Source organism: Leuresthes tenuis, unplaced genomic scaffold (genome assembly GCF_036924035.1).
Source record: "Leuresthes tenuis unplaced genomic scaffold, fLeuTen1.0.hap1 SCAF_10, whole genome shotgun sequence".
In the NCBI taxonomy this organism is placed as follows: domain Eukaryota; kingdom Metazoa; phylum Chordata; class Actinopteri; order Atheriniformes; family Atherinopsidae; genus Leuresthes; species Leuresthes tenuis.
Window position 1 is genome coordinate 12,803,124 of NW_027325364.1, and position 12,643 is coordinate 12,815,766.

The window sequence follows — 12,643 nt, forward strand, 5'->3', positions numbered from 1 at the left end:
TGGAGCTTCACTAACTTTTCACCTCTTCTTCAAGTGATCAGATCATCCAGGCCCTTGTGTGCATGGGGCCATGGATGCAGGAAGACCCATGGTCATCACTTTAGTTTTAATGTGTACTTATGCTGTGGGCGTTTGTTGGACACATTATAAAGGAGAACAGCTGTATTTAAGTAGGCTAGTGTGGAGATGCTCAGCAGCTGGCTCCCCCTACCCCACTAGTGATTCTACTATATAGTGAACTAGTGAGGAATTAAAAAACAGCCGATGCGTCGTTTTCCATCAAGATGTTTTTTTTCGCTGTCTTTGAGGGGCGTGGGGAGCGTTTCACAACACTGTGACCAGGGGACTTTTTGCTACTAATCTGTCCATGGTTATTAAAAAAAAGTCTGTGGTGGAGAGCACAATCTGCTTTGCAGCCATCGTGGCAGCAGCATCGAAGGCAGTGACTCAAAGAACCGCAACAAACTGATACAAAAAAAAAGAAAAATACTGGCTCTGTACTAGGGACATAGTATATAACATAATGGACAATACTGCTCACCTCCAGCACAGTAGTGAAACAATGTGTGTTCTGGAAGAGGCTTCTTCAGCCGTGCTGCAATACAGAACGATTCATTACAGTCAGCAGCAATAACCATACACAATGACAGCTTTTAATTATAACCGAGGGGGAAAAAACAACAAAAAATTGTATCAATTGCCATTTTGGGAAAGTGTTTTCGTTTTCTGTTCACCACCCAACTTGAGACATGCAGATAACTGTAGACTACATGGTGTTAAATTTTGCCCTCCGGTTAGCTTTAAGGCATTACAATCCCGCCCCATTCTCTATGATAGACAGATTAGCAGATGAATGGGGCTCTCAGCTAAAGTTGAAGTTAAATGTGACTGGCTGAGCCGTTAGGGGGCGGAACAGAAGGTACCAGCAATATCTACATCAGCTATGCCTGAAAAACGTTACGCTGGGAAACTCGGAGTTAAAGGCCCATGTCACTTGACTTGGCCAGTCTCGCTTATCTGCCATTTTGTATCTATGTAGTCCGGTCAGACGAAGTCGGTCACCAAACAAGAAGGAACAAACATACTATTTTCCTCATTGTTTCTTTCTTGTATTTTTCATTACTATCTGTATCAACTCGCATTAAAGTTATTTTATTTAAGTGATGTATTTGCGATCGACTGAGTGTTTCCGTCAAAACTACACAGTTTGACATCGGTTTTGAAATTCGTCTTGTTTACCTTTTTGCGGTTGAGGAGCTAACGCAGTTAGCCAGCTAGCTTGGCTAGCGAACAACTGCCGTGGTGTTAGCATTCTAACGTTCATCTAAGCCTGTGGTGAAATGGCGGCCAACACAGCACAAGCAACCCCTTCAACAAACTGGTAGGTTACACTGTATATCCAGATGGGGCATGTAATAGAAATAGAGATTTGATTTTCGACGTTTGATATATCGGTATCGTGTATTTAGAACCAACTTTTGAGTCCGTGTTAATGAGGTTTTCTTATATGGGTGTTGACAAGTATTAGCACTTCTAAAATTAGCTAGCTCTACGTGCAGGCCGTTGGTGTGGCTAACAGAGAGCTTATTCGTTAGCTGCTGTTTTTTTTTACTAACGTCTCTTGATCGAATGTTTCGAGTTGACTTTTTTATTACGTTGAGACCCCATCGATCAATAAGTACTTGTGTGTACCGTATATATGCATATCCTGTATGAACATCAATTATCTGTTTTGATGTAAGGTTTCTGAAAAAAGTATAGGTTGCCTACATTATACAACATCGTTGACGTGTATTTATGCCACAATTCTTATTTTATTTCTATCTTGGTGATAATTTGAACCCATCCATGGTCTTTAAAAGTATTAGTAGCAGCCTGGAAGAAAGTAAAAAAAAAAAAAAAACACCAGCCTGTTGTAAATAAAATATTTTTTATGTTACTTGAACACTTGTTATTTTTGTAAATACTGAAGTTGTTTCTCGAGACACTACTGGCAAGTTTTTTTTCTACCTTGATGGCAGGTCTTATGTTCCTCCTGGAGATGGCCAGGTCCATGAAAATCCAGAATGGGAGAAAGCACGACAGGCACTTGCTTCCATCAACAAGAATCAGACCTCAGCTAAATCTTCACAAGAAACCCGGGGCACAGCAGAGGTTTGTGTTCATTTTGTCGGATATATCGGGCTTCTTCCCTTCTCAAAGATGGGGTGCTTAGCAGTAATGATTTATCAATTTACCAGATGCTCAGTGGCTGCTTTACTTTTATGCTTCTCACACATTCAGTAAGATATACCGATGATAATCACTGAGAGGCTACAGAGACTTTGGCACCCAGCCCAACTATGAACATTAGGCGGACACTAAGAACTATTCATATGCCAAATTGAAACTGTGCACGCCTGTTAATGTGACCGGATGCAAATCTGCCTTTAGCCATGTTGTGAGTAACACACGGTTGTTTTAAGATCCAATCCAGTAAGATAGCTATTATAGCTTGTCCTGAGAGGTGACCAGGGTGCTCATTCATATATGAAACCAAAATGTTTGATAGGTGGGTTAACATGGCTTATTAGTTTTATAATCTTATACATTAATGTTTTTAGCATTTTCAGTCCCACCTCCAGCAAATTACTTTGTCTCTGTTATGAATTCCTCTCTAATAGCAAGGCTATTTGTGTATCTTGCTTATTTCAGGCAGGCCAGTTTCAGCCAGCAGGAACCGACGCCACTGCCATTCAGCAACAGTACTATCCATGGTACCAGCAAACTCAGCAACATTACCCTGGATACACATATCCTTACAACTACTACTACCCCATGGGACCAGTGAGTACAGGAAGGAATTTTGTATCTCTCTTTTTAACACAAACACAGATCATTACATTAAAAATGGGCAGCTACCTCTACATCAGTGTAGGGCAGGAGGATATTGAGCTAAAAAATAAAATCTGTTTTTAACGTGTGTGTATATATATTTTTTATTTTTTTTAAACAAAAACTGACAGCCTTGTTTTCTCTTAATTTACAGTATGGAGCTCCATATCCACCAAATCAATATGGTGTACCCCCAGGATCATACTCTGGAACTACAACTTCTAATGGCCAGGTACGTAATATTAATGTTTCTTAGTAGTGTTGCATTTATGTAATTGACAGCAGCACCTCATATATTCTGAATAATTGGATGTGATCGGTGACTATTTGATCTTAAAGACAGATGTTAATTTTGTTGTCATGCTTAAAAACTTCTTTCTCTTTATAGCCCCCTCCTGTTCCTGGAATGGAAGACCAGTCCTCCAGCTACCCATCCCAACCACAACCTCCTCCCCCTGCTGCTCCCCAGCCACCCCAGAGCCCAACCACCTCAGAAAAACCTCCCCCTCCCCCACCCCCACCTATTCCTCCCCCACCCAATTCCCAGTACCCCCCTCCACCTTCACAAAACACTTACAGTGCCAACAACACCATGTCATACGCACCCAGTGACCCCAACCAAATGCAAGTCTACAATCATTCCCAGGGAAGGCCAAACTACGGCCAAAGTTTCCAGGCACAGAACACCTATCAGCCCTCTCAGAATAACTCTCAGCAGCAACAACAGCTTCAGAATCAGTATGTCTCTGGACTGGGCAGAGGAGAGACCAACAAAAACCATAAACAAGGACAACAACTTTGGCACCGCATGAAACGTAAGATTTACTGTTTCGTCAAAGGTAGCTGACACGTTGAATGTTATCTAAACTCGCCACAGAGAGTCGTTATGATCTCTGCTTTCGTCTGATGCTGCTTAAACATGTCGTCTCTTTTTTGTTGTTTTGGCAATTAAAAAAGCACACGTTGAAACCACGATCTGAAAAAACGGCTAACAATTCTGTTCCTTATCATTTTCTGCTCTCATAGAGGCACCAGGGACAGCTTCTGTGAAATTCAATATTTCTAAGAGGCCCTATCAGGTTCAATGTCCCTCAGTCCCTAATCAGGCTTTCCAGCCAAATGATCAGTCCTCAGGATTGAATCAAGCACCTTCCTCTCCATCTAGTGGAGCACCTGGAGGGGCTCAGACAAGGTGAGTCCTGCTCTGTCTCCACCAATTTGGTTTCTTTCGTAATCTGCAAAGAATGAATTTGTTTTAAATACTTTCTTCTCAGACCCCAGGATTGGCCCCAAGCCATGAAGGAGTATGTGCAGCGCTGTTTCACAGCATGTGAGACAGAGGAAGACAAGGATCGCACAGAGAAGGTGCTGAAAGAGGTCCTGCAGGAGCGGTTGAAGGATGGCTCCGCCTACACCATTGATTGGACTCGTGAGCCCTTACCAGAGTGCGTTCAGTTGTGGGGTTTGGTTTGAAAATGTTGGAATTGTTTGCAGTAAATTTAAACCGCAGCAATGTTGAAGCGTTTCTATGCTGTGAGTGTTTTTGTTGCAAGTTGCAGAGAGCATTGTCTGAGACCTGGGTCTTGGTATTTCTGCAGGTTGAAGGTGAAGCAGTCTCGTTGGGAGGCTGTTCCGTCGCAAAGAGCATCGGATAGTTCAGTTAGCCGTGGCAACAGTACAGTGGCAGGTGTTTCACGAGGCAGGGGCGTTGGGCACAGACTAGGCCACTACAGGAATATTTTTTCTCAAAGGAGCCCATCTTCTAGTTCATCACGATCCTCCTCACGCTCGCCATCACCCTCACACAACCGACATAGAGACCGCAGCAACCAAAGGCACAGACGGAGGTATGCGACAGTTTGCTTTTCTCTGGTTCCTCGGGGCATCCCTTATACTCGGGCCTAATGTCTTCTGCATCTTTGGTCCTAGTGATTCTGGCTCACAGTCAGACAGCAGCATCTCCAGTGACCTACGGCCTCAGCTGTCGAGACGAGGCCAGAAAGGAGCACGTGGCCGTGGCAATGATAGGGAACGAGGACGGGGCGAGAGAGGACGGGGAAGAGGAGGAAAAGCCAACAGAGGACGGCGGTACATACTAAAATATTCGAAATGTTATCAATTCTCACTGTTTTTGAAGAATGGAGTTGTTCTTTTTTGCTTTATTACTCTTCGATACTCTTTGAATTTATGGAGTAAACTTGTTTTCCTATCAGGAACATGGATGATTCAAATTCAGCTTCTGGGAAAAAGAGGAAAGGCGGCAATGCTGGGTTAGATTTCCACGACCCAGACAGAGAAGCTAAGAAGCAAAGCAGAGCAGCCCGTTTCCACAAGCAGCTTCGCTCAGAGCCGCTGGTTCTATCCATCAATGCCCTGGAGCTGCCCGATGGAACACAGGAATGCCTTAGCTGGGAGGACTGCCCCATTGTGGGATCGTGTCAGGACATCACCAAGCCCTACCTGAGGCTCACCTGTGCCCCGGACCCTTCTACTGTGCGCCCTGTGCAGGTGAGTTCTCCCACGGAAGCGTTGTCTGAGACAGTGGTCATGAGTGTTTGTTATTCCTTAACTTTACACGCAGTTCATTTTCACTCTCTTAAGGAAGCGCCTAATTTGTTTAATCTTTTTGTAATTAGTTTTTTCATTCAATGCAAAAGAAAACGGTAGCAAGGATGGAGGAGGAGGTGTGGAATCTATATAACAGATGTACGAGTTACTCACAAAGAACAGAGTTCCAGGCTTTCATCCGTTTCTTATCTCGTGTTCTTCCAGGTGCTTAGAAAATCTCTGCAGGCTGTCAAAGCCCACTGGAAAACCAACGTGGACTACGCCTACGCCTGTGAGCAGATGAAATCCATTCGACAGGACCTCACGGTGGGTTATCTTCGTGTGTTTCTGTTCTCTCAGTTTTTGCCTCTGACTGGGTAAGAATCGTAAGAATTTCTCTAATTAATTTCCCTGCGATAGGTCCAAGGAGTTCGTACTGACTTCACAGTGGAAGTGTACGAGTGTCATGCACGCATTGCCCTTGAGAAGGTAAGCCTTTGTTTCGTGTCGCTGTTGCTGCACTACAGATTGCTAAGTGTTTGGAGTCCAACTCAGTGCTGATTGTCTTTAGGGAGACCATGAGGAGTTCAACCAGTGCCAGACCCAGCTGAAGGCCCTGTACAAGGAAAACCCCTCCGAAAACATTGGAGAGTTTACAGCTTATAGATTGTTGTACTACATCTTTACTAGAAACTCTGGAGGTGAGCTCATATCTTACAGAAAACCTTTGGTCATGATGACACATGGACTCCCTTCGTATTTAACGCTGGTTATTCACTTCCTTCTCCAGATCTGACCACTGAGTTGGTTTACTTGACCCCGGCGCTCCGGGCAGATGTGTGTGTGGCTCACGCTCTTGCACTCCGAGCTGCCTGGACGTTGGGGAACTATCGTCGATTCTTTAAACTTTACCTGGAAGCCCCGCGTATGGCTTCATATCTCATTGACAAGTTTGTAGAGAGAGAGAGAAAGATCGCGCTTCGGGCTATAGTTAAAACGTAAGTGAGACTCCAAAAATATTTATTTCGCTAATTTTAGGGTCTTGCACGCTGACTCGTGTCTTTGTTTCCTCTGTCCGCAGATTCAGACCTGACCTGCCAGTGCAGTATGTGCAGACTAATCTGGGCTTCCCGTGTTTAGACTCCTGTATGGCCTTTTTAAGCAGTCTAGGTGTCGCCTTCACCCCTTCTGATCCCCAAAAGATAGACTGCAAAACCAGCTCAGTCTCCTTGGCTGCTTCCTGAGGGGGTGGAGTTGGGGGGGATAGCTCAGCGAAGGAATACACTTAGGGTTTCATTATGGATCCTGACATATTCAATGCACTGTACTTCTCTCAGTTAGTCCAGGTAGAGTTGAGGCAGGCAACAATAATAAAACACACAGAAAGATACTCTCTGGTATCAGACCTCAAATGCAGATAGCATTTTCTGACTCGTGAGAGATGAGACCTTTTATAGAATGAGGGAGAACATGTCAGAACATACTATCGACAACAACATTGCAAAATAGCCCAAAATCTCATCCTCCTACTCTTTCAGAAAGAGAAGTTGTTCAGGGATCATGTTCTCTCAACACTTAAAATACCAAGAAGTCACAGAACCAGAACAGGGAGATGCTCACCCTCATGGTTCCCTTTCCCTTATCCTATCAGATTACAGCGCTAACAGTGTTCTGTTATGTTTTTTCCTTCCTCAAGTCAACAGCTCAAAGACCTGAAGATTCGAGTCTTGTCAGTCAAAAGGGAAACGCAAAGAGAGCGTCTTCGTCAAGGCATTCTGCCAAGGCTTTGCTGTTTGGATTCAAGCCTCCAGAACCAAGTCAACTCGACATTTTGCTTAAAGACTGTGAGAAGATGCCAGCAGTTTGCGTGAGAGAGAAGGTGGCGGTTTGTATGTCCTCACTGCGTCCCATTTTCTCAAGGTGTCTACATCGTGTCCGTCATCCCCATGTGGCCCAGGATAGAAACGGACTGAGGTCTGAAGTGTTGTTCCTGATGTGACAGTATTAATCCACTGCTCACACTTATCAAATGTTTCGCCAGCGTGGGGAAGAAGCCTCAACCTGATGGGCATTGACTTTACAATAAGGCGTTCATCGAGGTTAAATCCACATTCCTTCATACCCTGAAGGTGGCGCTTCAGCTCACGCGTCACAGAAGGCCGCACGCGACAGGCTTTTGTTCCCGTTGGCGCACGACAGAAGTTCCCGATAGCAGCCGGGAATCCAGCCGAAGCAAGACGTCCGTCTTTCATCTTCAGCCTCCACAGCTGCTGTTTGTAAGAAACGGGCTTCGACTTCTGCGCGGCGGAGCCTCGGAAGGAAACCTTACAGCTTCACCAAGAGGGAGAAACAAGTGGTTTGTATGCGACATCTGGCTCTGATGTCTCCGAGGCGGGTAAGAGAGGGACTTCTGGAAGGAGGTGGATGACGGCACAGCAGATGTCACCTCACATGTCCTGTGTGTTAATTGTTGTATGTCTTTGTTTTTTTTTTTGTTTTTTTTCTTGTGTTTTTTTTTTTTTTTTCTTGGTACCAGTATTGGCTTTTCTCTTAACAAAATGGAAAAACAATTATGGAACTGCAATCAGGGTTTAGGGAAAGTTTACAGCTTGACGTTTGGACAGATGAAGTGTCTTAACAAATTTGGGCAATGTCCTAAAAATGCCACAACCGAAGTTGGTAAGATCCTCGAGTTTTTGTTTTTTTTTTACTGCGCAGACGCACGCTGCTGTCTGAAAGTCGTACAACAACAGTATTTCAATCAAAACGTGAGTTTTAAACCGGTGGAGACAGTAATTTAATAAAGACGAATGTGTAAACTGACTGCAGATTAGTGCTTTTAAGTCTTTTTTTTGATGATAGTTATGAAATTTGTAAAAATGAAAGCAGCAATTGGAGCTTTATTTATTTAGAAACCCTAAAAGGACAAATCGAGCCGTCTGGACTGCGTTCTCTCTGGTGTCAACAGTCCTTTTACCCTCAGGTCGTTTGTGCTTTTTAGGGCCCAGAGTGATGCTGGTTAATACTGGTTGAGGTCTACATGGTCATTGATGGTAGCGCCGGGCTTTATCGCACGTTAAAATGGTGACTAAAGAGCTCATAAATGTCAGGGAGCGTAACGCCGCACCAACAGCTGTTGTGTCGCCACATCCTGGAAATGAGATCTTTACATTGAATGTTTGTTATTCCGCAGGTTCTTTTTTTTTTTCTTCTTTTTTTTGAATGGTGTTGATTTCCACTGCAGAGACTTTGAGCCTGAGGTATTACAGACTGCTGTTTTTGGTTGGAGGAAGAGTTGATGCAGGCTTGCTGTACAATCTACATGTTAATTATTTCCTTATTAACAGAGTATATTACTGTAAATGTTGTATCATATTGTGATTTCCCTTGAATTAGTGTATAGTGTAGGTCTTTTGTTGTTGTTTTTTTTTCTCTCACACATGGGTAAGTGTGAGGAGGATTATTCTTTGGTGTGTTTGGTTTTTTTTTCCCTTGGTTTCATAAAAGTGATGATAAATGTGAATATGTGAACTCTTAATGCAGACCAGTCTGGATTGGACTGTGTTTAGTCTGCCAACAGTGGCTGCAGTAGTGGAAAAATCTGAGCACAGCCTGGAAACATAATCAGGGGCTGTCAAATGAAATTGTAGTGAAACCAGAGCAGACTTTGCGTGTCCCCACAGGCAGTCTGTCACTTTGGACCGTCGTTGCACTTTACATGCAACCGACGATGAGTTCAGAGATGATTCTTGTATTCCCAGATGAGTAATTTGCGAGATTGTTGACCATTGTTTCAGCAGACATTTTGTATTGACAGTGATCTCAACATGTGTCCTTTCTTTCCTCCTCCATCTGCCCCTCCCTCTGTCCTCCCCCCCCCCCCACCCTCCCCTCGCTCCCTGAACCTTCCTCCCACACACCGCCACACCTCTCGTTCTTCAGCTTGTAGCACTGCTGCATTGCAGGAGCACACGGAGGGAAAAGCGGGCAGACAACCTCCAGGCGCCCGTCGGGGAGAGTCAGCTGTGGGCAAGTCTCGGTTTGACCCGCTCACGCTGAAGCCACAGCTGGTTGAAAAAATACACGGGAGCCTCCTCATGAAATGTGGAAAGTTGATCTGCTGCTAACCCAAATATTTAAGATGCTTTTGTGTGCAACATGGTATGGTTTAGATTGAAAGACCTACTGATTGACCCTGTACTGCTGCTTTCTGTTTGTCCAGGTGCATTTGCACTTCATGAGTAATTTGCCTCCAGTTGTTTTGCAGAGTTATTATTTAGGGCTTTTTTTTTCTTTTTCTTTTTTTTTTTTTTCTTTTAAAACTCTTGTTTCGCTAATCAGGAATCACTTGCTTTTTGTTTGTTAGAGCGACAGACTTAGAGAGCTTAGAAAGATTTATCCCTCGACGTCAAAATGTGTCTGGACATGCAGAACTTACCGTTTCCCCACATCTTCTACATTTCGATCTTCTGTTTGTGTATGCTGTGATTTGACTTTGCCATGTGATGACCTCTGTAAGATCTTTACACAGGGTTGAATTGTGTAGGTGTGATGCCTCAGGACTGATGAACCACAGGATGTTTGTTACTTTTTTTCATAGAGAGTTAATCACCCTTGAAATGACTAACAATACACATTTTCATTTAGTTATCTTTTTTCCTCTGGTGTCAGTCATGTTTCCTGTATTCTTTTTGTTTTATTTGCTCCCATGTTGCTGTATGCCTTCATTAGTCTTCGTATCTCCCTCCTTGACACTTGACTCTGGAAGATCTCCTCTCTCCTCACTTCACCCGTGTTCATTTCCTCCCATTTCTATTTAACTGGTCTGTTTGAATTTGTCTTTTCTCTTCTCTCTTTCTCTTGCCCCCCCCCCCCCCCCCCTCCCCCTGCATGAAGCGCTCTTCCACAAACCTCTAACCAGTATTTTTCTTCTCATTCTTTTCCTTTCACGTCAAATATGTTTGTGACCATGTGCTGTGTGCAGCTAGGCACTCTCACTAGTAAGTATTGTATTACTTCTGCAGTGCTTTGATAGTTTGTGTTGCAGCTCACTAACAACCAAAGCTGAAGGTTTAACTGAAATGCCCTCTCCCCGTCCCCCACTCCCTCCCAAATACAGATCTGATATGAAAAACTGCCATTTTGTAAATATTGTGTAAATACTTTTTGAATTAATAAAATTCAAGAATAAAGAGCAAAAAGCTTTGTGTTTTTTTTAAATTTTTTATCTGTATGGTTTCATGGATTAAACAAGCATTGCAGATGTTAGTTTTATACAGTCTGGTTACATGTTAACAGTTCAGGTGTGTTAAAGCCACCTGTGACACTCTGGAAATTGAAGATCAGCTTGTTTACTTGGCACAATAAGGTCGTTTTCTAGAGTCTAGATGTTCTGCTTGACTTTTCTTAAGTAAATGCAGGCGAGACTCCGTGAGAATCAGTGACCAAAGCTGCTGGAAAAACGGACGAGTTACTGTCGCAAGATGGAAGGAAAAGGAAAAGGTTACGAAATTCGGCAGAAACGGAAGACTGGGATTAGAAGGAAAACATGAGTCAGAGAAAATAAGGATAGAGAATGTGATTTATTAGGTTTTAAATAGGGAGAAGGAAACAACAGGAAAAAAATCCTCTGAGAAAGTAAACTATAATGCTGAAATAAAACCTGGTAATATGTTCAAACAGTTGCTGCAACAGCTTGTCAAACGATGTCTTCACTGAGTTACATAAGTTGACATCAGGCAGAACTCGGCTTTGGACACATTCAGAGGTCTGGACAAGCTGCAAGTCCAGACAGAAAATGATTTAATCGTTTGTAATAGCTGAGCGCTTTATGTGTTTGGTCATTGTTATCACACGAAAACACACCTTGTGATTAGTCATTTAAAAGTAGACTTCTCTGAATATTTGTTTTTGTTCTGTGTTTCATGTTAAAAAAATGTGGTCGCTGAAGAAAAACAAGTTAATAAAAATAAAACTATAAAGCTCAAACTCAGAGGTGGTGCTGCAGGACTGCAGGTCAGTTTATATAAGATTTAAAACCAGAGAAGGTGGAGGAAAAAAAACAGAAAGCTGGCAATCAGAGAGCAAATCATATATAAGAAGATAGGCCGATATAATACACAGCAAGAGAAAAGAGCAGAATATCATAAAGGTTTACAGACGCTAAGAGTTTATCCACAGATAGGAGGTGATAGGAAAATGAAGATTAATCTGAGGACTACAGCTGCTCGTATGTCTAAAAAGGAAGGACAGAAACCATGAGGGCAGGAAGTGCTTAGAAGACAAGCCGAGGCAAGTTCCAGGCATAATAAAACAGCAGAGCAGATAAAGAGAGGAGGAAAAAAACTCAAATAATAGCAAAAATAAGTCAGTGAGACAGAAAGCAATGAAATCACAGTAAGCTGGAGCCAGAAGAAACAGAAAAATGAGAGTTGCTTCAGTTTCAATATGAGGCCTTACGGGAATGATCCATGTGAGTCGTTGGATCAAATTAGATTAGACTGGATCAACTGATAATAACAATGATGAATAAACCATTCATTGCAGACTTCTGCTTCTCAACAAAGTTATAAACTGCTTCCCAAAAACAAAGACTACGGTCAAATGGCAAACAACAAATTATAAAAATATCACATCAGAATTTTCTAAAGGTTTCCCCAAAGAAGTCCCTGGCTGGGGTAAATATCTTCATCCTTGCCATAAACTAAGATTAATGCCATTAACAGTGATGCATTACCGGTTAAAAGGCTCCTCATTCACCAGATAAACCAAAAACAACCCAGAACCACAGTGAGTGATCAGGAAAGAGGAAGGATGCGGAAGGTGAGGAGAATCAAAACAGAAGAGGAGGAGAGAGGAAAAACAGTTTTATTTAGAGGTAAACATCAAACAAAGCAGGAAAAAGAGTGCAACAGCAAATAATACAGGCGCCAGAAGAATTCATGGATAGAGAGGTCAGCTCTGAGGGAGCAAAGAGGCAGAGAGTACAGGAAGAGGTGACAGTTAAAGGTAACGGCGGCAGGAAACGACGAGAAGATGGTCAGAAGATTGATGTTGTCCTGATGTGAGGCCTTTGTGAAACAGGTGAATGCGTGTAACAGTGCTGCATCGAGACTACACGAAAAAGAAATCACAAATACTGCAACCAAACTGCTGTGTGGAAATCTAAAAATGTATGAGAGGTAGATTGTTAGAACGAGGAAACAACGAGCTAAATTCCAAC

At 43.0% G+C, this 12,643-nt stretch overlaps 1 protein-coding gene across 1 annotated transcript; it reads left to right on the forward strand.

The window, feature by feature from the left end:
• Positions 1 to 998: 998 nt before the first annotated feature.
• leng8 (leukocyte receptor cluster (LRC) member 8) lies at positions 999 to 10,622 on the forward strand. Its single transcript, XM_072394128.1, has 15 exons — positions 999 to 1,381; positions 2,022 to 2,154; positions 2,695 to 2,826; positions 3,029 to 3,106; positions 3,263 to 3,689; positions 3,901 to 4,066; positions 4,149 to 4,319; positions 4,473 to 4,721; positions 4,804 to 4,962; positions 5,088 to 5,382; positions 5,647 to 5,748; positions 5,842 to 5,910; positions 5,993 to 6,122; positions 6,212 to 6,419; positions 6,503 to 10,622. The coding sequence occupies exons 1-15, from the start codon at positions 1,341 to 1,343 to the stop codon at positions 6,663 to 6,665; spliced, it is 2,523 nt and encodes an 840-aa protein (XP_072250229.1). The 5' UTR covers positions 999 to 1,340; the 3' UTR covers positions 6,666 to 10,622.
• The last annotated feature ends 2,021 nt before the right edge of the window (positions 10,623 to 12,643 follow it).

Excerpts from the sequence above, each read along its gene's own strand:
- leng8 (XM_072394128.1), top strand. The coding sequence starts at position 1,341 with ATGGCGGCCAACACAGCACAAGCAACCCCTTCAACAAACTG. Across the intron at positions 4,067-4,148 it reads CCTGGAGGGGCTCAGACAAG|ACCCCAGGATTGGCCCCAAG; the intron begins GTGAGTCCTGCT and ends CTTTCTTCTCAG. Across the intron at positions 5,911-5,992 it reads CACGCATTGCCCTTGAGAAG|GGAGACCATGAGGAGTTCAA; the intron begins GTAAGCCTTTGT and ends GATTGTCTTTAG.